At 50.0% G+C, this 25,118-nt stretch overlaps 1 protein-coding gene across 1 annotated transcript; it reads right to left on the minus strand.

Moving 5' to 3' along the window:
- On the minus strand, positions 1–24,848 carry SFTPC (surfactant protein C). Its single transcript, XM_065582463.1, has 12 exons — positions 24,704–24,848; positions 24,365–24,511; positions 23,587–23,727; positions 22,498–22,608; positions 20,003–20,113; positions 15,417–15,492; positions 13,205–13,374; positions 12,098–12,397; positions 11,023–11,163; positions 9,934–10,047; positions 8,796–8,957; positions 1–2,413 (listed from the first exon to the last, which is right to left on the minus strand). Exons 1-11 carry the CDS (start codon positions 24,743–24,745, stop codon positions 8,811–8,813), a joined length of 1,500 nt encoding a protein of 499 aa, XP_065438535.1. The 5' UTR covers positions 24,746–24,848; the 3' UTR covers positions 1–2,413; positions 8,796–8,810.
- Between the last annotated feature and the right edge of the window lie 270 nt (positions 24,849–25,118).

Here is a 25,118-nt window from a genome sequence, read left to right on the forward strand (position 1 = left end):
TTTAATTGTATGGATGTGTTTTATTGTACACAGAAATAAAGAGCTTACAGTTTTACAATTATATCTACAAGAGACAAAATGTCATAATCCAATACCTTTAATTTTAGACCATATTAGAGTTACATGGAAATTCTGTTCTTTATTCCCCCTAAGAAATAGAGTATATAGGTGTGTGTGTGTGTGCATGCGCGCGTGCACCTTTAGTGATAATACAAAATATCATAATAATCCCAATACATAGCAGGGAAATAGTGTTTACAGAGGACATATTTAGATTTCTAACCCTATTTTCCACATTCAAGTGGAAAATAGGGTTAGAAAACAGCAAGCTGAATACACAGCTACAGGTGCTGCTTTGAATTCCTTCAACTTATCTCGGAATGCCTGTCGTTTAGGTCACCTACTCTGCAGTTATATTACCAAGCAGAATTCAGCTTGAACTATAGATAATGGGCTGATAGTGTAATTTATTTGTCCTGCTGGTAGTTAATAATGGATTTATGGAATGACTTATTATGCTAGCCTTCAGTATTAAAATTGCATGATATTAGAAGGACCTGATTTCTTATTCTGTCCAAATGGCAATCCTCTGAATTCCCTTCTGTTCCCTTCCAACCTAACCCAAGGGATCACTTCCACAGCCCTGATTTACTTTTGCACCTTTCCTGGGTATGTTGATCAAGGTAACAGCCTGACAAGGAGAAGGAAATAGACACTTATCACAGTGCATACTGTATATTGCACAATCTAAGTCATGTTAAGGCCTCTTAAAGGATGTTTTTTGGTCCAAGGTAAATAACAGCCATTTACATTTGTATTGCAACCAGGCTCAAATACATTTTGCTTTTCTCCCTTGGATGACAAAAAATCAAAATGACAGGTGACCTTTGTGAAATGAGTTAGAAGGTCCTAGTCCAGTTCCTCGTGGACGGGTGTCCAGATGACAGAAGCCGTCATTGAATTTGGCATTAATTAGTATTTTTGTTAGCAGTTCCTGAAATACATTTACCTCTGGCGTGAAACATGACAGCTAATATAGAGCTGGTTGGGGAATGGGAATTCTATTTTGCAGAGGATTTTGCTATTTCAAAATCAGATTTCATTCTGGTTCGGAATGATAACCAACATATTTGAAATTCTCTGTGAAATGGAATTACTGATCTCCACCGAGCTCTAACACAGCCTGGTGGGCTGCCCCAGAACTGGGGAACCTGGGAGCCTTTGAAGCCCTAGATCTGCAGTAATACAACCTGATGGGGTGTGCTGGAGCCAGAGACCCTAACAGCCCTGCCTGGCGAGGAGTCACGAGCCTGGGAGCTGGGGTTCCCACAACTTCCAGGCTCCCGGCTTCCCATTAGCCCACCAGGCAGGCAGCTGAGGAGCTGGGAGCCTGGGTTCCCCGCATCCTGCCAGATGGTCTGCCAAGGAGCCAGGCAGGTTTCTGATGGAATCCTGCCTGGCAGGCAAAGGTCCATTGGAAACGTGCTTGGTTTCTGTTGGGATTTTGTCAGAATTGACACAGTCCTGTAGAATGTTCCAATTTCAACAAAACAGTAAATTCTGACCATTGTTTTTTTCTAACAAGCTCCACTAATTAGCAGTGGAGAGCAACATGACACCATAGTTTTAAACAAAGTCCAAATTAATTTAGTTCACAAAGTGACTCCTATATAGAGCCAGGTGCATTGTAATTGCCTAAAGGCACATAAAGTGAATTAAACTAATTTGGATTAAGGCACTTTTATGCTGGAATAAGAGCATCCACAGCTGGAGTTAATCAGGAATAGCTATTTTGGATTAACACTCCATGTAGACAAGCCCTTAGTCTGATGAGTTGTGCCTGCTGTCATTACTCTGGCCACATTGTGCTAGCTCACTAGGCTGTGAGGTCATGTAAAGTGAAGACACAATACCTCATTACCCAGAAGAAGAAATAAGAGGGGTTGGTGAGGGATTGTAGATTTTATTCTCTAAAAAGAAGTCTAATACCCACAATGGCAAGCAATCTTCTCATTCTATAGTGTCCCTAGCAAATGCCCGCTGCATCCAACGCAAACAGATCAGCCTATGTACAGCTGTTATTTATAGCAGGGTTCCTCTGGCTCCTCTTCCCATTGGCACAGCTCTTCCATCTGCGTTCCCCCAATTCTGGAAAGCTGCCCTATTCAGGAAAGCATCTAAGTACCCACTTGAGTCCCCTCGAAGGTACAGGAACTTAACCATGTGCGTTGTGCTTTCTTGAACTGGGGCCAGCGAGAGAGTTCTGCACAGAGCCAGCTGCACCATAATCACCCACAGGTACAGAGTCAACAAAGCCACAGCTGGGGGTCTGGCTGAGGACGTGGTGTTCCCATTCTGCTGGGACCCCCTCGGAAGCAATGGCAGGCAGGAGACGCTCCATCCTTGATGGATCCTGCAAAGCAAACACACAGGGGGTGAAAAATGATCCCTGTGAACATCCTGAGCTGTAAGTGTCACTTGGGCCCGGCCGGCCCCTAGCATTACCTCCCTCATTTCTGCTTTTAGGGAGAGATTTCCAGAGGCACAAAGGGGAGTCAGGTGTCCACTGGTTTCATGGGAGAGTTGGGCAGCTAATGGCCCTGGCTGCCTTTGCCAATGCCCTCTTATTCTCATACACAGGCAATAACTTCTACCAGAGCAGCAGAGTATGGACTCTCAGTCACTCCCCTCTGTGCTAAAGGGCCTGCTAGCATCTCCGACTCCAAGCTGTCACTATCACCCAGTGCGGCTGCTGGGGATTTGTATCTCCTTGTCTCAAGGTGAGCGTGAAGCATCCACTCCCCTTGCAGCAGGCATGCAACCTTGCAAGCTGCCTGCTGACTCTCTCAGTAGGCCTAAGGGAGGACTGTTCCAGCCGAATGGATAGTCTCCTCTGAAGGCTGCAACATTTGCCAGCTGTTCCTGCAGGGCCTCAGCTCGGCCTGCAGGGTGGATTTGATTTAAATCATGATTTAAATCACTAGTCAGAAAGACTCGATTTAATCATGGATTTCTACATAAAAGTGCATTCTTGTTGGTTGTTATAACCTTAATACATATTCTTCACAACTCAGAGATAGATGTAGGTTTCATTTTTAGAAGGTACACACTATACATTTTTAAACAGTGATTTATTTTGAAAACTTTTCAGATCAGTTTTACAGCTATATCAGAGAATGAATGATTGTTTGGTTATTTTGTTTATCAAAGGTAACTGAAGCAGATCTTTATGAAGTCATTGGGAGATGAACTATCTCCAATTCAACAGGTTAATCATTAATATTTGGAGGATTTTCTTGCCATGCTATATTAGGAGGAGAACATCACCAGACAGACATTTAAATTTGTTTATTTAACTAAAACAACAAAGTTACGTATTCTGGATTTTTTTCTTCAACAGCAAACATACAATATTTTAACAAAACAAGCATATGAATTTTTGAATGAAGTTAAACATTCAAGATTTTTAAAATCAGGTTTGTTTTTGTTAAAATTGTTTTTAACTAAAATAGTTAAATGAAATCTTTGAAAAAACAAAAAACAAAAATTAAATCGACGTCAGCCAGGTCAACATGAGAAACTTAAAATATTGGCTTCTGCAGCTAACTCAGTCATCTTCACCTTCATTTTCCTGTTTGTTCATAATCTGGAAAAGAAAAACAAGCTTTCCTGCTTTTTCAGGTTCCAAACAATTTCTCAGTTTAGAATGAATTAGTCCAAAGGAAGAAAATATTCTTTCCACACCAGCAGAAGAAGCTACTGCTGTTAAAAGTGAGATTATCACTTCAACAGTCTCTGAATCCAAGTGCTTAAGTGACTTCCACCAGTTCACTGCTATGACTTTCTTTAAAACATCATCAGCAAACATATATTTCTTGAATGGTTCTTATTCCCAAACTGGGTCTCTTTTATGGCCTGCTGCTATTAAAGGTTTTCCCTTCTAGTGAGAGAATGGTATGGTAGATCTCAAATCAATGAAGGCTACACTCAGAAAGACCTCAAGACTTCTGGAATATGCTGCTCAAACAGTTTCACCTTTGTTTCTACTGCCTGTCCTTCCTTTCTCACATTTATCTCCAGACTTCTTCTTCTTGTCCAGATTTATTCCGCCCCCAACAATCTTCTATTCATTGAACTTTTTGAAACTTTGCACTTTTAGAGAGAGGTAAGGGATTGACTCTGTGTACACAAATTTGCAGAGGGACAATAGGGTTGAGGTCTGTTATTTCTCACCTTTCAAACTCTCATTGGCAGGGTGGATTTGATTTAAATCACTAGTCAGGAAGACTCTATTTAATCATGGATTTCTACATAAAAGTGCATTCTTGTTGGTTGTTATAACCTTAATACATATTCTTCACAACTTCATTTTTAGAAGGTACACACTATACATTTTTAAGCAGTGATTTATTTTGAAAACTTTTCAGATTAGTTTTACAGCTATATCAGAAAATGAATGATTGTTTGGTTTATTTCATTTACCAAAGATAATTGAAGCAGATATTTATGAAGTCATTGGGAGGTGAACTATCTCCAATTCAACAGGTTAATCATTAATATTTGGAGGATTTTCTTGCCATGCTGTATTAGGAGGAGAACATCACCAGACAGACATTTAAATTGCTTTATTTAACTAAAACAACAACATTATGTATTCTGGATATTTTTCTTCAACAGCAAACATATAATAGTTTAACAAAACAAGCATATGTCCCTCGCATCTCACTTTATCTCCAGATTTCTTCTCCTTGTCCAGATCTATTCCGTCCCCAACAATCTTCTATTCATTGAACTTTTTGAAACTTTGCACTTTTAGAGAGAGGTAAGGGATTGACTCTGGGTACACAAATTTGCAGAGGGACAATAGGGTTGAGGTCTGTTATTTCTCACCTCTATATATTATTTATTTAAAAACATTTTTGCTGTTAACAAGCATGTTATCTCTGGAGACACAAATCCACAGTTTGAGAACTGCAAAACTAAGCATCTCTGATGATATCTTCTTTACTGAGCATTGAGTCCCATTGGGTAGGGTTACCATATTTCCACAAGCAAAAAAGAGGACACTGGGGGGGGAGGAGCCCCGCTCTAGCCTCACCTCTGCCTTGCCCTGCCCCATCCACTCCCTCCCACTTCCCACCCCCTGATTGCCCCCCTCAGAACCTCCAACCCCCCCCGCTCCTTGTCCCCTGACTGCCCCCTCCTGGGACCCCTGCCACTAACTGCCCCCTAGGATCCCACCCCCTATCTAAGCCGCCCTGCTTCTTGTCCCCTGACTGCCCCCTCCTGAGAACCCCCCACCCTAACTGCCCCCCTAGGACCCTACCTGTCCCCTGACTGCCCCGACCCTTATCCACACCCCCACCCCATATTCACACCCCCGCCCCCAGACAGACCCCCGGGACTCCCATGCCCTATCCAACTGCTCCCCGTCCCCTGACAGGACCCCCAGAACTCTCGACCCATCCAACCTCCTCTGCTCCCTGCCTGCCTCGTCCCCTCTCCACACTCCCACCCCATATCCACACCCCTTCCCCCAGACAGATCCCGGGACTCCCATGCCCTATCCAACTGCTCCCCACCCCCTGACAGGACCCCCAGAACTCCTGACCCATCCAACCTCCTCTGCTCCCCGCCTGCCTCGTCCCCTCTCCACACTCCCGCCCCATATCCACACCCCTTCCCCCAGACAGACCCCCGGGACTCCCACACCATATCCAACTGCTCCCCACCCCCTGACAGGACCCCCAGAACTCCCGACCCATCCAACCCCCTCTGCTCCCTGCCTGCCTCGACCCCTCTCCACACCCCTGCCCCCCTAACAGCCCCCCCCCCCAAACTCCAGACCCATCCAACCCCCCTCCCTGTCCCCTGATCAGGGCCGGCTTTAAAGAGCCCAGGAATCGGGCTGCTAGGGTTACCATTCGTCCGGATTCCCCCGGACATGTCCGGCTTTTCTCAGTTAAAAATAGCGTTGGGGGGAAATTGTACATGTCCAAACTTCCCCCCATGCAGAGTGCGTGCGGCTGACAGGGCAGCCGGCCGGATGGTGCCACGTGCATGGGGCTCCGGCAGCCAGAGGGAGCCCCTCCTCCGCTTCCCCCTCCTCTCCCCTGCAGCTGAGATCACTCCCCTCCTCTCTCTCCCTCCCTCCCGCTCCCTGCATTTGCAGCTGTCCATTCGCAACGGGCCTCCGGCAGACTGGAGCTCCTCCCCCTGCCCAGTGCACTGCTCCGCAGCACTCTGCGAGGGCGGGAACCGGGCTATGCGCTCCGTGGGGGAGCGTGGCAGCGTGTCGGGCTGCGTGTGGAGCCCGACACGCTGTTCTGAGTGGCACGGTAGGAGGCCAGGGGGTCGGAGAAGGGGCGGGGAGGTTCTGGAGGGGGCAGTCAAGAGACAGGGAGCAGGGTTGGATGGGACGGGAGTTCGGGGGGGGGGTCTGTCTGGGGATGTGAATAAGGTTTTGGGCAGTCAGGGTACAGGTAGGGGGTACGGTCCTAGGGGGGCAGTTAGGGTGGGGGGGACTCAGGAGGGGGCAGTTAGGGGACAAGGAACAGGGAGGCTTAGGTAGGGGGTGGGGTTCTGGAGGGCAGTTAGGAGCAGGCGTCCCAAGAGGGGGCAGTCAGGGGACAGGGAGCAGAGGGGTTTAGATAGGTCGGGAGTTCTGGGGGGGGGGGCTGTCAGGGGGTGGGGAGTGGTTGGATGGGGCATGGGAGTCTCTGGTGTCTGTCTGGGGGTGGGGGGGTGGATAAGGGTTGGGGCAGTCAGGGGACAGGTAGGGGATAGGGTCCTAGGGGGCCAGTTAGGATGGGGGGAAGGTCTCAGGAGGGGGCAGTCAGGGGACAAGGAGCAGGGAGGCTTAGGTAGGGGGTGGAGTCCTGGGGGGCAGTTAGGTAGGGTTACCATACGTCCGGTTTTTCCTGGAAATGTCTGGCTTTTTGGTCCTCAAATCCCCGTCCGGGGGGAATTGCCAAAAAGCCGAACATGTCCGGGAAAGTAGTTTTGCCGGCATCCCTGCCCCAGTCCCCTGCTTATCTTGCGGCTCCAGCAGGCTGTGAGCTGCAGGCGGATTCCCCCGCGGCGGCTGCTGCTGCTCCCCCCAGACATCTCAGCTCTGTATAGCTGAAGAGCCGAGCTGCCCGAGCACTACCGGCTTCACGGTTTGCCGGGCAGCCACCAGACGTCCAGACCCTGCGCCCCCAGCTGGGTGCTTCCCCTCCCAGGCTCCGGCTGCGCTGGGGAAGCGCCCGGCCAGGAGCAGGGTCTGAAGGTCTGGAGGCTGCCCGGCAAACCGTGAAGACGGTAGCGCTCGGGCAGTGTTTCGCGCTTGGGAGGGAGGAGGGGGAATGCGAGGCGCTCAGGGGAGAGGGTGGAGTAGGGGCGGGGACTTTGGGGAAGGGGCGGAGGTGGGGCAGGGCCGGGGGCAGGGCCAGGGCCCCGTGGTGTGTCCTCTTTTTTTAATGAGGAAATATGGTAACCCTATGGGCTGTGCTCCGGCCGGTGTCGCGGGGCTTGGAGTCGGGCCGGAGGTGTTCAGCCGGGGCTGGGCCGGTGCCCTCGGCCGGAACCAGGACTGCCACCCTGGGGCCTGGGCTGGGCCGGAGCTGCTGGGGCCGGGGGTGCGCGGCAGGCGCTGCTCGGCCAGGGCTGGGCTGGTGCGCTCAGCCGGAACCGGGGCCGCCGCCCTGGGGCCCGAGCCGGGCCAAAGCCGCTGGGGCCGGGCTGGCGTGCTCGGCCAGAACCGGGGCCGCCGCCCTGGGGCCCAAGCCGGAGCTGCCGGGGCCAGGGCCGGAGCCGCTGGGGCCAACGGGAGCCACTGGGTCCGGGCCGGAGGGAGACGCTCGGCCAGGGCCACGCCTCCCCAGAGCTCTCCTCTCCCCCCCGCCCCAGCTTACCTGCTGCTGCTGCCCGCCTGCCCCTGCTTCTTTTCAGACTTCCCGCGAAGATCTAATTCGCGGGAAGCAGGGGAGGGGGAGGAGCAGGTGGGCGGAGCGTTCAGGGAAGGGGAGGAGCGGGAAGATAGCTGCAGGGCCGGACGGCGTGGTAAGGCTGCAGGGGCTGCAGGGGATGGGGGGAGCTGGGAAGGGGCTTTGGCTGCCGAGCGGCGCCTTTTCTGTCTGTAAATAGCCGACCAGGGGGAAATCCCGGACATTTTTAGATTTTTAGAAATCCCCCCCCAGACGGCTATTTATAGACCAAAAAGCCGGACATGTCCAAGGAAATCCGGACATATGGTAGCCCTACCATTGGGTAGATAGAAGGATTAACCTAAATAATCTATACAGAAGCCCCTGGAACCCCATAAGATTGGGTCCCAATCCATGAACTATTGGAACTCATTTACAAAACTTTTCTTAAACATTACCTGAATATATTGTCTCATACTATCAAATTAGAATTTATAATCCCTACTCCATGATGAGATATCTTTGAGCTATAATGTATCTTAATTAAAACTATCTTTAGATAGTTTTTTCTCAAAAAGCATTTTATCAAAAAAATCTGATTTAAATAAAAAAATCTGTTTTTAAATTATTTTTTTTAAAAATCATTGACTTTTATCCACCGTCGGCCTGGCAGTGAAGAACTCACTCCTGTGTCTGCACATAGGCCATGTCCCCCAGTGCCTGCTCCGCAAGACCCATTCCCAACATGCCTGTCACACATGCTTCTACTGTAGTGTGTGTGTGTGTGTGTGTGTGTGGGGAGTGGGTGGTTAGTGCAGGTAACTCTGATTGTTCAGCCATTGAGCACAATTGGCTCCCATTCTGACACCCATCCACACGGCTACTCACTTCCCTGAGGCCTTGCTAAGCCCAGTAGATAGGAACGTCGCTGCAGAGGATGTTAATTGTAGTGCCCAGGATGGAGCGATCAGCCAGAGGCATAGGAAACCCTTTGTCCTCCTCCTCCTCCTCCTCCTCACCCTGCTCAGGTGTCGGGATGAGCGACTTGAGCTACAGCAGGAAATAATAAAAATTAAACACACACACCAAACACCCTGCACCCTTGTTTGCAGCAGGAATAGACACAGGCTATTGACCTTCTCATATATCTTAAATCCTTAATGGCAATACGATACACACACTAAGTTTTCTCCTAGTGCCCACTATATTTTCAGCACCTTCACTCCGCCTGTGAGGATGGATTCCACATCTGGAGGGCTTCCCACATGGCCACTGCTTCTGAAGCAACAAAAATTTCTAGCAGTGCTGCCCCGGCTGGTGATATACAGGCCAGCCTGTTTTAATAGGACATGGAATTATTTGAATATCAATATGGGAGGCTGTGGAGGCTAGTGATTATAGCAGATGATGAAAGATTCAGGACTCCTGGGTTCTGCTCCCACTTCTTGGAGGCTGTATGGTCTAATGGACTGGGAATCAGGACTCCTGGGTTCTCTTTTTGTCTCTGCCACTAACTCACTGTGTGCCCTGAGGCACTTAACTTATCAGTATTTCTCTTTGCCATCAACCCCCCTTAGGGCTCTGAGGGTCAATCAGTGTTAGCAAAGCCTTTCCATGCCCTCATACATCACATGCTTTATGAGAGCAAATCATTCTCACAAAAGCTGTTGAATGTAAAAGATCCAAATAGAGGAACAATTCAACTCCAGAGGCTACTGTGGAATCACACACCAGCAACTAGACATACACTAGCCCATTTTGCATGTGTAGCTGTTTTTGCTGGTCCAGCTGATGCATGTGCATAACTCCAGGTGTCCCTGACGCGCCATCCTTTGGAGGGTTTGATATTTGGAGTCTAAATAGCCTCTTATCTCTGTTATCCATGTACTATCTTCCACACACACACACCCATTCTTCTGTTGGCCTCAGATTCAGCATTGCATGAGTGCCATTTCCCCCATGCATTCCTACACCTACCTCTATATCCAGCATGGTTCATACTGAGTGTGCATTCCTGGCTGCTCACCTGGAGATGCTGGTGGAATGCCTTCGCAGTGGTATCCAGGCCCTGAATGTTCTCCTTGTCCATCTTGGTGATGTAGCAGGCTCGGCCTTGCCAGGATTTGTAGCTGATCAGCAGCTGTTTGCAGACAGAGCACATGGTGATTTATAAGCCCTGGTTTCCCATCACTGCAGCTCCCCGTTATTCACCGGAGCTGAATCACCCTCTCCTACTGCACAGCCACTTCTGCTTCTGCAACATCACCCCGTTCCATCCCCCTCATGATGCTGAGTCCAGGAGCCTCCTAGACCCTTCATTGGCCTTTCTTTTTGAGACTTAAAGCCATCTGATTGAGATGGGCCAGGGTCGGTGCCATCACTCCAAGCCCTATCCAAAGTGTGGGGTTGGATAGATAGGAGCTGGGCCCAAACCTCCTAGGGGATTGGTTTAGCAAGATGAAAATTGAGGCTTTGCAAATCCAAATCCACCTTCTTATTTTGCTTGTCTCCCCTGCACCCTCCTCCACCATCTTCCATCCCACATTGACCAATGAAGACAACACACCATCCTTCTCCCCTCATAGCCCCAACTCTAGCCCCATTCACTCCCTCTCTCACTTGGCTCTTCCTCTCTGGTCATGTTCCTTTTGTGGAGCTGGGTTTTCCGCATCTCTGGCAGCACCCATTTCCTCCCCTACCCACCAACCCTGCATCATGACAGATGAAGAGGAGACCAAGACAGGATTCCCGTGTGCCAACACGTGCTGCTCCTTGCTTGTCCAGAGTGCTGTCTGTTGAGCGACCCAAGGGCTTTCCTCCCAGGGACTGACTCCCCTGCTCCATTCAGGGGCGTGATGCCGCCCCACTGAGGCTGGAACCCCTTCTGATTTTGACTGGAGGGGCTGGCACCCAGCAGTGCCTAATAGCCTCTCAGAGTGCTTCTGTTTTAATGCAGCATCGCCACGTTTGTGTTCGGATGCCCAGGCCATGCATGGGTTAAAAACAGCCTCGCTCCCTGGACAGGAGGATTCAATACAGGATCCCGGCCTCATGGCCTGATGGCAAGGGTCCGTTCTGAATCACGACCCCTGCCAAGCAAGCACTCCCTGCTTACATTACTGTAGTCGTACACCACCGTGCCCGGGTCATGGGTTCCTGCATCAATGTGGAAAGTCGCCACCTCTTCTTCCCAGTCCATGGAGAGCCGCAGTTGAGACTCTTCCCCTTCCAACCCCTCAATGGTCATTTGCAAAACCTAGGAGGAAATCATAGAGCCTAAAGAGTGAGCAGAAAGGAGAGCAGGGGGTGGGAAGATACGGAAGGGATGGGATCTCTATCATCTCTGCTATGGGTTCCCTGCATCAAAAAGCGCAACATTGTTCCATTCTAACCCATTTGAAACTCAGCCATTTCATAGGGCCCAGGGACATTTTGCAGCTGCTTTTCATTTCTCTGTTGCTTCTAATAATCAACCCTGTTCCTTCCCTCAAGGCTGGCCAGGGCCCCAGAGTCTCTCGCAGAATGGGAAGGGTAAGTTTATTGGGAAGAGACTCTCAAGATTGATTTTGTTTCTCCTAAACGTTCTCCTGCTAACCCAACAGAACGAGGCCTCCCTATCTCTTCCCTGCTGTCCACACGTATGGTGATGCAGGGTAGACAGGATCTGTCCCAATGGGCCAGGATTTCAGTCAGCCCTCTTGGAATTAAATGTGACTGCAACATCTTCCTCTGGCTTGGTCCTTGACTTTGCTCATTCATGGATGCAATCTGTCCCCTCTGTGGCAATTCTGTTTCCTCCAATGAATGACTGCCTGAGTCCCCTCTGCGCCCAATAGGACTCCATCTGCTCTCTCTGCACCCGTGCATGACTGCCCCAGTTTTGTTCTGCATCTCTGTGCATCTGTCCCCGCTTCCTCTGCCTATTGCTAGACTTGGGCATGGTGACAACGATCTCTTCTGCAGGGCTGCAGCTGTCCCTTGGGCACCTATGCAGGGCCGTACCCTTTGCACAAGTCCCCTTTGCACCTACACAAGGCTGCACTATGGTCAGCTGCATGGATCCCCATTGCATCTGTGCCTAGCTGCCGCTATCCCCTATTCATCTATAAACTGCTGCATTTGGGCATGATTTTAACACTTTCCTTTGCACCTGTGCACAGCCTCAACTGCTCCTTCTCCCCCTTACTTACAGACTCAGTGTGTTCCTGGGTCACGTGCAGTCCCAGCAGCAGGGCTCCCAGGACGACCACAACTATCAGCACAATGACCACCACGATGATTAGGATTCTCTTGATGTGCAGGGGGCAGCCAGGGAGCTTGGGCAGATGGCAGAGTAGCTTAGGGAGGCAGCAGAAGACACGTTTCCAGCAGCTGCAGCAGGACTTGCAGCTGGGGCAGCCTGGGCAGCAGTTAGTGCAGCTGGGGCAGCTGGGGCAGCAGTCAGTGCAGCTGGGGCAGAGGTCCATCTCTGAATCCAGAGCATTGTAGTGCTGGGGACACAAGCAAACACAGAGAGAGGTCACTGCAGGAGGGACTGAAATGCAAAGCAAAAGGGAACAGGAGGAGGTGGAGAGGAAAGGGGTGTGAAGATGAGAGCGAGGGAAGGAGACAGGACTGGGGAGAGAGAGACAGAGAGAAATGAAATACAGGCACAGGATTTGAGCCTGGGACGGGCCATGGTTTTAAGTAGCATCTTCCATGCTTAAGAGTGTCTCCAAGTGCTTTTTAAAGTAGCGAGTTAGATCCCAGCACCGTGGCTGACTCTGTAGGCAAGATACCTCACTAATAGCTCCCATGCAGTCTCAGGCAATAGCCCCGGCTTTCTGGGGAGAAGCACTGGTTGAGTCAGCAGGGTCATACCCCCTCCTCTCTCTGGGGTTCACCATTTGATAGTTCTCACGCACCCTTAACAGCTGCCAGAGTGGTTACATTTCAGAAATGTGCGGTCGGTGACTCTCAGCCAGATCTGCACCCAGCTGAGCACGGCAGCTCAACAGGCATTGGGGGAACCAAGGAAGCAGGTGAAATGTCTTGTACATCATTATGGACAGGTGCAAGTACAGAGACACACCTGGAGACATGCATACACACATACAGAGACACACAGACACACAAGTTCACACGCCAACCCGCACCCTGCAAGCTGGGAGGAATAGAATCCGCCGCTGACTCATAACCGTAGCTGGGCACTAGAAACTATTGGAGCTGCAATGTATGAGCTACGGGGGATGTGGTAGCTTTTTCATGCCCTTTGCTAAAACCCAGCCTGGGGAGGAGGGGATGAGGCTGAGGCTTACCAGCGGGTCCTCAATCAGAGCCTCCTCGATGCTGATTTCCATCTTGCTGCTTCTCCTGTGCCACTTGGACGTCCTCTCAGTGTGTAGGGCAGAGAGAGACTTAAATAGGGGACCTGAGGTAAGAGCAAGTGAGGGGGGAAGGGATGCTGGAGTTCCCCAGCTTCTTCTGGCTACAAATCAAGTTTCTAATTCACTTCATTTTTGTTTGTGAACCTGTTTCCCTGGAGCCCTTCAGAGCTGGGTTTCTGATAACCTCCTGAGCCCGTGTCAGTCGAGAGTCTCCGAGGACACTTGTCTCTGGGCACATGGGCCTCTTAGCGCCCAAGAGCTGCAACCACAGGGGTTCTGAGGCCAAAGTCATCCAGCTCCGAGGGGCTAGTGCTGCCCTTCAGGCTGGAGTATCCGGCCCGTCGATATGGCCATGGCCAGGCTTGGCTCAGTGCCCCGAGTCTCTGAGCCCCTCTGGCACCTGATGGTGCTTCAGATGTTCAAAGCAAAAGCCGAAAATCAAAAGCCTTTCACGAGAGCACTAGTCATGAGTGCCCAGGCCCTTATCGGAGTGTGGGCAGCCAGGGGCCTTTGGGGAAGGGCCTTGTGCAAAACTCCGTCATTTCCAACAAGTGTTTACACCACCACCTTGCCCGATCTCTCCAAGGCAGCGACTTCAGGAGAGATGGAAACTTCCTGGGGTTAACACTGCTGCATCCTTGTGCTACCAGGGCTGCAGTTTCCTGCTGTAGGCTAGGTGGGAGCATGGACACCTCAGGAGCTGGGAGGGGGTGAAGAAAGGAAGCTCTGAATGGAGTGAGACCTTTAGCAAGGGAAGCTTGCAGGGATGCACCTGCACAGAGATGTGGAGCATAGGTACCTTGGAAAACTTGCCCCTGGGAAGAGGACCAGCGCAAGGTCCCACATATGCCCCTGCTGAAGTGGGACTTAGGTGATGCATAGTCATAAGTGCAGGGGACTGGACTAGATGACCTCTTGAGGTCCTTTCCAGTCCTATGATTCTATGATTGTGAAATTCACCCACTGAGTGAACTGATCTATGAGTCGTTAGAGGTCTGTGCTTAAGACATGCCAAACTCCTAGGGTGAAATCAAAACTCCCCTTAACTTCCTTGGGGCCAAGATTGTGACCCAGTTTTGTAAAGTTATGTAGGTGTTGCTGTGCAGTGCCTAACTGATTTAGCAGCCTAAATATCATGTTCAAAAGTGATTTAGGCACTTAGGAACCAAAATCCCATTGACTGTCAAGGGAATTTTGACTTCTAAATGCCTAAATTTCATTAGAAAATGAGATTCAGACTCCTAAATCAGGTAGATGTTGCAACCTTTAAAAATCTGAGCCTTCACCTTTAACTCCGGCTGGCCTACAGCCAACCCTGATCTCACATCTGGCCTTGACCTACCTGCTGTTCTAATCCAGTTATCTATCTATGAGTATCAATACTGCCATACATCACTGGTATCTGAGCGCCTTCCACATAAAATCAATAGCACTAGCGAAGTCCCTGGTTGATTTCATGGAGTCTCTAGCACTTCTTCCTTTTTTCAGGGTAAAAAACTGTTTGGGGAAGGGATTTTGTTTTTCAAAATTTTATCAATTGACTTTTGGGGTTTTGGGTTGATTTGTTCCAGGGTAGGATTTTTAGGTGGTAGTGTTTTATTGGGTAGAAGAGGGGGTCAGTGCTGGGGCTTGGGATCCGAGGGGGGTCAGAATTGGTGTTTTGGGGTAGAGGAGGTGGTCAGGTTTTGGATTTTAGGGTGTCTGTTGTTTGGTGAAGAGGCCTTTTCAAAGGGGAAGGTTTGGCAGCGTTTCCTACAGACGATCAGACTTTCTGGATTTGTTTGATTTGCTTTGGGACTTTGTGTCATAGTCATATCCCTTCGACAGAGAATGCTTTATCTCCAGCTCTCAAGGGCTTCGTCCTGGGCTTTGAGATCTGAATTGCCGCAGTGGAGCCCAGCTACCGTGGTGGTTCATAGATCAAAAATCAGTCATTGATGTAGCTGGGGCTTGAGCCATTCATTGTTTTTAAAATTAAGAGCAAGGCCTTAAACTGGGATTGGAAGCTGACTGGGACCAGTGGAGGGACTTGAACACAGGCCTGATGTGCTCACGGCAGCCTGAGCCAAAGAGAAGGGGGCAGCTGCATTCTGTGCTAGCTGGAACCTGTGCATCATGTTCACATTCAGATACATTGAGTTACAATGATCCAGCTGGGAAGGGATGAATTCAGAGATCACTGTGGACAGGTCCTCAGTGGGAGGAAGTTTCCTAGTGAGCTGGAGGAGAAAGGAAGGCATTGGTAGATACTCATGATACCCAATCTTCCAAGCTTAGCAAGGAGTCCAACAGTTCCAGGGGTCACATCTCTCTGATGAATGGAGCCTTCAATGGAAGGTGGAGACACTGCCTCGACCAGTTCTCCAAAGCGTTTCCCCTTTCTGACCAGCATCACTTTGGTCTCGCCTGGGCCCAGCTGCTCTTTATCTAAGAGCTGATCTCTTGCAGGCATTCCAACAGTTGGCCTTGAGCTTTCTCCTCTTCTTCCACTGTCCCTGAACCCACAGCTGCCAGCACAGACCTTGAGAAAGAAACGGTTGCACATTCCTCAACCCGTAAGAGCCAGGAGCTCCCCAGCCTCCCTGCTCAAGGGCTTGGAGGAGCCTGCGGATTTGCTGTCTGACTCCTGACAGCCCTGGCTCTGGCTTCTGCAGACTGTGAGTGCCTGCCAACTGTCAATGGGAAGGTCTCTGCATTTTCCTTGCTCTGTGCAATGTGTTTTCTTAGTGATGTTTGAGGGAGGGAGGGAGAGAGAATCAAGTAGCTCTCAGGGCCATTTACCCTCAAACATTCTTTATCCTGGAGAGAGTCCTTAGAATCCTCATCCGCTCCATTTGCTGCATGAAGCCCATCCCAGACATTCTCTTCTCCCCACACCCGCCCCGCTCCTCAATTGCAGTGGGAACATATTCTTGATCTTCTGCCTCATTACGTCACCTGTGCGAAGGCTGATGTTGGGTAACAGGCAGACCAGGGACATCAAATAATGGAGCTGAGCCGGGGCTTGTTGACATCTCAATGGCTTGGCATTGCAACACACTGACACACGGGGGACTGGGGCTGGGATGCTGATTCCACTCGGCCCAGATTTCCCAGCACAGGCATCAACAAAGAGGATGGTGTCCTACTTCTCTGGCAGCTGAGTGAGTGATTCATAGATTCCCAGGCCGGAAGGGACCATTATGATAATCTAGTTGACCCACTGTATAACACAGGCCACAGAACGTCCGCAGAATTCCTAGATCAGATCTTTTAGGAAAACATCCCATCTCGATTTAAAAATTGCCAGTGATGGAGAATCCATCACGACCCTGGGTAAATTGTTCCAATGGTTAGTTACTCTCACGGGTAAAACCGTACCCCTTATTTCCAGTCTGAATTTGTCTAGTTACAACTTCCAACCTGCTTCCTATTGCCAGGGGTCGAAGGGCCGTTTTCTGTTTTCCAGGTTTGTTTCACTTGGCACTGGCCAGTGAGCTCTTTTGTTTAACTGGCAGGTCATTGTCAGCCTAGCCAAGTGCGTTGTAAGAAATCCAGGGCTTAGACCCCTCTTCCTATAATGGTATCTGCCAGTTTTAAGGGAAGTTGGCCCTGCCTGACAGTTTAACCCTACACTGCTGGTGTTCAATCTCGGTCTGTCTCCCTAAGATGTTACAGCAGCGAGTTTTAATTGGTTTCAAAGTTTCAAGGAGGATATCACATGAAAAATGTGCCTTTCTTGTTTCATCACTTGTTTCCTAAAGGAGATGGTACCACGCTGCAGTGTGGGATCTTAACTTTCCCAGAGCTCGGGGATGTTCAGATCCAAGGTTGTGCTTTAGGTTGGATAGCTAAGGGGAATCTCTGTCCCCTGCCAGTTGTTCTTGTGTTCCCTTTCCAGGGCTAGAGGGTGAGACCATTATACTGATACACAGATGAGCAGAGTCAGCACAATCCATCCACAATCGTGCTGTAGTAGTGTATGTGCACGCTGACAATGTGACACACACACACATACTGCTATGCATGCACACACTATAACACCCCATACATATATGCATGCCAGCACACTCACTTATGCACACCCACACCCACGTGCACAGACGCACATACCAACACACCTCTACAAACACGCAGACACAGAGTCCTGTGTGGAAACACACACATACACTGGGACATATGCGCTCAGCTACAGACACATATCACCAACACCCTCCTGTACAGATGCACACTGACATCCCTCCACCTCCTAGAGGGATTGGAAAGCATGGTGAGATGAATCATTTTAAACTGGATTCTGTAATGAATGGGGAACCGGTGGAGCTGTCTGCAGGGGAGGACATGGGTTCACCTGGCTGTGCTGTGAAGGCCTCAAGGACAAGCCACGAGCTAGGGAGAGCTTCCTGTGCATTGTGACCCATCCTGTTCACAACTCTCTCAGCTTGCTCAGTTTTTGTTTTGTGGTTGTGGCAGCTGCTGGGCCACCTGATGATCCCCATCTTCCCAACTCTGCAACCTGAGTGTCCAGTACCAGCACCAGGCCCCCTTGATGCTGCATAAAGAGTCTGATGCAACAGAGAGAGGCTAGAAGTACAATAACACAGGAGTCACCTGAGTGGATCTGTCCACAGGCCCGCCAAGGCCAGTGTCTTGTTTCTGACAGTGGCCAGTGGTGGATGCTACAGACGAAGCAACCCCTCCATAGGTCACCTGACCAAATTTGCAATTGTGTGTGTGTGTGTGTACACATATTTGCATTTCTTCCTTCTCCCCTGCAGGAAGCTGATTAGCCCCTGCAGTATGAGATTATCTCACCCCTAATTGAAGATAACAGCAGGGCTGGGGTTTTCCATTTGTTTCATGGGGAATTGTGTGTCTAAATCCCAAAGGTAATGTTGCAAATCTCTGCCCGGGTTATTATTGATCATATAATCACCCAGCCTGTTTACAAATCCAGCTCCAGGATCGATGTAATAACCAGATGCGTTATCTGTGTCCCAGCTGCACTGAAATCTGCTGAGTGATCACACACGGCAAGGAACATTCAGCTTGTGCAGAGGGGCCAGCGCAAGGGCACTACTGATGTCCTACTTTAGCCTTTGTCGGAAGTGCACTGGCAGTCACTTGCCCACAGTCAGATAGCAGGTCAATAGCAGAGCTGGGAATAGAAGCCAGACCTCCTGACTCCCAGTCCAGTGTTCTATCCACTAGACATCACTGCCTCTCAACATGTGTGAATTTACCAACCTTTCAATCCTATTGGGTGAGCACCCGTTCACATGTTCTGGCCCTGGGTATAATCAAGGCCCTGAGCAGTTTTGATTTAATCAATACCATACGGCAGGATCCAGCAGAGAAAAGACAAATCTCTCTAAGAAGAGAATAAAGGAAGCAGCATGTTGGTTCTATGGAGATTTTACTCTTCAGACAGAAGCACAAACTCATATACAAAACTCTCGTTTTATTGCAAGCGCCACCTGAAAATTCCCAGCTGCTTTGTGTGGCAACAGAACAAAAGCTTTGCAATGGCTGGAGATCATGCAGCCACCCACCCGCCGGCCCACGGGCCGAGCTTAGGCCCAGCTGTGCGGTGATTGCACATGGAACGTCGTCATCATTGTAAGAGAGAAGCCCCAGCGCTGTGGATACAAGGGCGCCACGCCCATCTCACTGGGAAGTGACTGCAGGGATGCGGAGCTCAGACTGCACGGGGACCTGTAAGATAAATGGTGGAGCATGAGACATTTGAGCTACAATAGCCGCAGCCCTAAGAAATCCATACAGAGAAAGCCACCTGTGGCCAGGTAACCTTGTTTGTTTTCCATCTCACTATTTATTATTTGCACTATGGTAGTGCCCAAGGTCCCAATTGAGCTCGGGTGCTGCATTGTGCTAGGTGCTATACATACACTTGCTGAGGTCTGTGCCCCAAAGAGCTCACAGTCTAAATGGATAGGACAGCCAGAAGAAGTGTCATTATCCCCCTTTCACAGATGGGAGAACTGAGGCAGAGAGAGAGAGAGTAAGGGCCAGATTTTTAAGGGATTTCAATGAGAGTTAGAGGCTTAAACACCTTTAAAAACCTGGCCCCATGTGACTTGTCAAGGGTCACACAGGAGATCTATGGCAGAGCAGGAAAGTGACCCCAGCTCTCCTGAGTTCCAACCCAGTGCCTGAACCCCAAAGCTACCCTTTGGCTTTTGTTATATTTTATACACCTCCCAACCCAGGCTGCAGAGCAAGTGCTTCCCAGCCAAGGCTGCAAGTGAAAGGGCCAAGAGGAGGCCATCCCCCACGTGCACACACAATCCCTTGGGTTCTCAAGCCTGATTCCACCCGTGCCACGTAAAACTCTGCAGCGATGCTGCTAACGAGTCAATGAGAGGCTGCAATGGCCTCCTGCTGACTGTTGCATTCTGGTTTCTCTGCGCAGAGCGGGTGGAAGTCTTGTCTTTTTACCAGCCGGATGGAGACATTTCTTCTGCATCCTGCTTGTCCGGAGCCTGGTGGTTGGGAAGGGATTTGATTGGTCTATGGCAAAGGGCGGGCTTGTTGCTTTTGCAACTCTGTGTGCGTGGCGGGGGCGGGTGGGGGGGGGATCCTCTGGCAAAGGGCTTTTGCAACTGTGTGTGTGAGAATGTGTGTGTGAGTTGCTGTAGGCAGTTCTGATTGTTCAGTCACTGAGTAAACCCAGCTCCCCTTCCAATACCCAGCTGCTCTGCTGCTCACCCACCTGAGCCCTTGCTAAGCCCAGTAGATGGGAACGTTGCTGCAGAGGATGTTAATTGTAGTGCCCAGAATGGAGCGATTGGCCTGGGGCACAGGGAACCCCACCTCCTCCATCTCTTCACCCTGTTCGAGCTAGGACAGGAAATAATAGAATTAGATATGCACCACCCCCACACATAGGGTGACCAGATGTCCTGATTTTATAAGGTTTCAGAGTAGCAGCCGTGTTAGTCTGTATCCGCAAAAAGAAGAACAGGAGGACTTGTGGCACCTTAGAGACTAACAAATTTATTAGAGCATAAGCTTTCGTGGACTACAGCCCACTTCTTCGGATGCATATAGAATGGAACATATATTGAGGAGATATATATACACACATACAGAGAGCATAAACAGGTGGGAGTTGTCTTACCACCTCTGAGAGGCCAATTAATTAAGAGAAAAAAAACTTTTGAAGTGATAATCAAGCTAGCCGAGTACAGACAGACAGTTAGATAACAAGTGTGAGAATACTTACAAGGGGAGATAGATTTAATGTTTGTAATGGCTCAACCATTCCCAGTCCTTATTTAAACCGGAGTTGATTGTGTCCCCAACCTAAAGCAAATACTCACCAGCAACCACACATCACTGAACAAAACCACTAACCCAGGAACCTATCCTTGTAACAAACCCCGATGTCAACTCTGTCCACATATCTATTCCAGTGACATCATCATAGGACCTAATCACATCAGCCATACCATCAGGGGCTCGTTCACCTGCACATCTACCAATGTGATATATGCCATCATGTGCCAGCAATGCCCCTCTGCCATGTACATTGGCCAAACCGGACAGTCTCTACGCAAAAGAATTAATGGACACAAATCTGACATCAGGAATCAAAATACTCAAAAACCAGTGGGAGAACACTTTAACCTGTCTGGTCATTCAGTGACAGACCTGCGGGTGGCTATATTACAACAGAAAAACTTCAAAAACAGACTCCAACGAGAAACTGCTGAGCTAGAATTGATATGCAAACTAGACACAATCAACTCCGGTTTAAATAAGGACTGGGAATGGTTGAGCCATTACAAACATTAAATCTATCTCCCCTTGTAAGTATTCTCACACTTGTTATCTAACTGTCTGTCTGTACTCGGCTAGCTTGATTATCACTTCAAAAGTTTTTTTTCTCTTAATTAATTGGCCTCTCAGAGGTGGTAAGACAACTCCCACCTGTTTATGCTCTCTGTATGTGTGTATATATATCTCCTCAATATATGTTCCATTCTATATGCATCCGAAGAAGTGGGCTGTAGTCCACGAAAGCTTATGCTCTAATAAATTTGTTAGTCTCTAAGGTGCCACAAGTCCTCCTGTTCTTCTTTTTCCTGATTTTATAGGGACAGTCCTGATATTCGGTGCTTTTTCTTATATAGATGCCTATTACCCCCCACCCTTATCCCGATTTTTCACACTTGCTATTTGGTCACCCTACTCACACACCATTACAGGAACTATAATTTATAGCCCGGGCTGGGGGCCTAGGAGTTTACAATCTTTGGACACCATCAGGTGCTAATCGTAACTGTATGTGCTCACGTCGTCGTTTTTTTCCTGCTCTGGAAACTAAGCTCTCAGTGCTTCAGAATAGCTGTGGGAGCATCCTGTGCTGTATGAGGACGTCCAACCCACCCACCACTACTCTCCTGCACTAGCAATGCTCTCCTTGCCCAAATATTAGATTATCCCACCTTGCCAATACATTGATCGAGATGGTACAAGAGAGGCAGTATCTTCTAGCAGCGAGAGCGTGGGGGTTTGGGGTGAGGACTCCTGGGTTCTGTGCCCAGTTCTGCCACTGCCTAGGCAGGCGACTTTGGGGAGGTCACCTTCTCTTCCTGTGCCTCCACTGTACCCCGAGTAAAAGGAGTACACTGCTGACTTGCGCTGCACCTCACTCTGTGTGCATGTGATTCAATTACCAGTCACAAAGCCTTTGGAGAGCCTTCGCTGAAAGCCATTTGATAAGGGCAGTTCATTCTTTGCACCCCCTTGTGGTTGTATGCATTGAATACTGTGCTTGAGACATGGAGCGATTGCTCCTGTTCTGGCCTGAGCCCATTTTCCCCAGGATGGGGAGGTGGTGATCCTGCAAATGCCCACTGTGGAGAATTAACAATGCACACAGTGGCACACAGTAACTGTAGCCTCTACCTGCTCTGTGCAGGCAAATACTTACCGGTTGCTTTGTTTATAAGTTTGGCTCTGAGACCCAAATTCAGGCCTCACAAAGGAGGGTGCAGCACCTACTGACTTCAGTGGGAGCTCAAACTGCGTACACCCAGGCTGGTGCACTCTGACTGCAGCCAGCTGTCTCCCAGGGACTCAGAGAGCAGCCTCAAGCCTCTGCAGTGTTTTAATCTTTCACAAGTTTCTCAATCCCAAGTGCCCTTTCTCCCGGCACTCCTGTGCCCGCCTCTGTACCCGGCACGGCTCACACTGAGTGTGCATTCCGAGCTGCTCACCTGGAGATGCTGGAACACCTTGGCAATGGTATCCAGGCCCTGAATGTTCTCCTTGTCCATCTTGGTGATGTAGCAGGCTCGGCCTTGCCAGGATTTGTAGCAGATCAGCAGCTGTTTGACAGAGCACAGGGTGACTTTTAGCCCTGGCTTCCCATCCTGGCAGCTCCCCAGGTTGTATTCACTGGAGCCGAATCACCCTCTCAAACTGCACAGCCCCTTCTTTTCCACCATTGTCACCCCCTCTCCATCCTCCTCTTGTCTGCTGAACATGGTGCTCAGCCCCGGAGCCTCCTATACCCCCCACGGCCTTTCCCTTTGAGACTGTAAAGCCATCAGCTCGAGATGGGCCAGGATTGGTGCCGTGTCTGCAAGCGCTCTCCAAAATGTGGGGGTTGTGTAGATAGGAACTGGATCCAAACCTCCTTGGGCTTGGTTTTGCAAGATCAAAACACAGGCTTTGCAAACTCAAACCCGCCTTTTTATTTTGCTTGTCTCCCCTGCACCCTCCCCCACCACCTTCCCTCTCACATTGACCAATGAGGACAGTGCCCATCCATCTCCCTTCACTGCTTAGTCACTCACTTTTTATTGCTTGCATTAACACTTGAGTGTTTTTCTCTCTCTTTATTTCCCCTGGGACCTACTTTTCTTTGCTTACTAGCAGCCAGGAAGTGATGTCAGAGTGTGGTCAGTTCACAGCCAGGTGTGACATCTGCATAATGCTGGGCCCAAGCCACACAATCCAGGTCTGAGGGTAGGATTTTGAACACCCCAAATCTTGGGTGTATTCAGATCTGGGGTTTTGGTTCAAGCTTGTCTCTAGGGTACATACACTGGCTTGGCTCAGCCTGCATCTGCGACAGTTATATGGGCCAGGCTGAAATCACTGGCTCCTCTACCTCTAATCAAGAAAGTGGTAGAGACTCCAGGGATTCTAACCTGCTCTAGTCGGACCGGCCAGGTCTCACCCAGTCTGAGCTATGGGTATAGCAATGAATGTTCCCTGTAGCTCCAGCCAGCTTTGCCTAGGTGGCCCCCTGTTTGGAAGAGGCTCCCCCGAGCCTAGTGAAACGAGCGTGCCCTACTTACGTGGTGGTAGTCGTACACGACAGTGGCTGAAGAATTGATCCCTGCCTTGATGTGGAAAGTCCCTGTCCTTTCTTTCCCACTCATGGAGAGCTGCTGCAGGGACCCTTCCCCATCCAGGCCCTGGATAGTCATTCGCAAAACCTAGAAGGCAAGGAAAGCCACAGAGTGAGGCGTGCCCAGTGCGGGGGGCTGGGTGGGTCAAAGCAGAAGATGTGATGCATCAACCATTCATTGCCTATACCCTGAAGAAGTGCCCTCTTTCCCGGCAGCACTCCCTTCGTCCCTGCTGACTCAGTGCAGGCAGAGACATTAGTAAATCAGAACCCCGGGCTGCAGTAGCTTCCCGTTTCAAGGTACCCACTGAAACTTTGCTGAAGTCTTTCGCTTCTTTGCTGGCCCTGATAATAGAGCACTATTCCTCTAGTGTCCCAGTCTCCTCTGCAGCTGTCTGTGGTTCCAGCTGTCCTCTGTGCTTGTCCACAGCTCCACTTGTTCCTGCTGCCCTTGTGTACTGGAGCAGCCTCTTTACCTGGCTGTTCCTGCCTCTTAGCACTGGTGCACAGGTGCATTTCCCCGTCTTCTTGAGTTCCCTTTGCAGCTGGGTGTGGCTGCACCAGCCCCATGCTGTAGCAGCCCACTTTGCCTGGCTGCATCTGCTTCCCTGTGCTCCTGGGCATGGCTGCCGCAGCCTCAACATGCCCCTGTCCCCTCTGCACTGGCAAACGGCTGGACTTGCCCCCCTGAACCACTGCCCCTGGGTTTTTAACGCTGTACTTACCGTTTCCGTGTGCTTCTCGGATATGTGCAGTCCCATCAGGAGGAAACCCAGCACAACCAAGACTATGATCACAACCACCACCATGATGATCAAGAGTCTCTTGAGGTGAGGGGAGAGGCAGGGGATCCTGGGGACGGGAGTGTAGTCCTGTGGGAACAGAAAAGAACAGTAACAGCAAGAAGAGCTGATGTGGGTATGCTGGAGGGACAGGACCCCCCGTCCCTTTATTATATGTATTCCTGTAGCACTGAGGAGCCCCAGTCATGGCCCAGGACCCTATTGTGCTAGGTGCTGTACAAACACAGAACAGAAATATCTATTCTCTGTTCATTGCCATACCGGAGGGGCCTCTATCAGAGCCTCCTTGCTGCTAACATCCATCTTGTTTCTTGTTCTGCAGACCCTGGCTGTCCCTGTAGTGCTTCTCCAGCGATAAAACAGCCCCTGGAGGCTCCGTGGCTGGAGAGGGGCTTATATAGGGGACTCTGAGATAGTGGAGGGGCGGAGAGCAAGGGGAGGGTATGCTGGAGTTCCCCAGGCCCTTCTGGCCACAAGCCAAGTGCTCACTTCATTTTTGTTTGTGAACCTGTTTCCCTGGAGCCCTTCAGAGCCGGGTTTCTGATAAGCCCCTGGGCCCGTGTCAGTCGAGAGTCTCTGAGGACACTTGTCTCTGGGCACATGGGCCTCTTAGCACCCAAGAGCTGCAGCCACAGGGGTTCTGAGGCCAAAGTCATCCAGCTCCGAGGGGCTAGTG

This window comes from Chrysemys picta, chromosome 2, assembly GCF_011386835.1.
Source record: "Chrysemys picta bellii isolate R12L10 chromosome 2, ASM1138683v2, whole genome shotgun sequence".
In the NCBI taxonomy this organism is placed as follows: domain Eukaryota; kingdom Metazoa; phylum Chordata; order Testudines; family Emydidae; genus Chrysemys; species Chrysemys picta.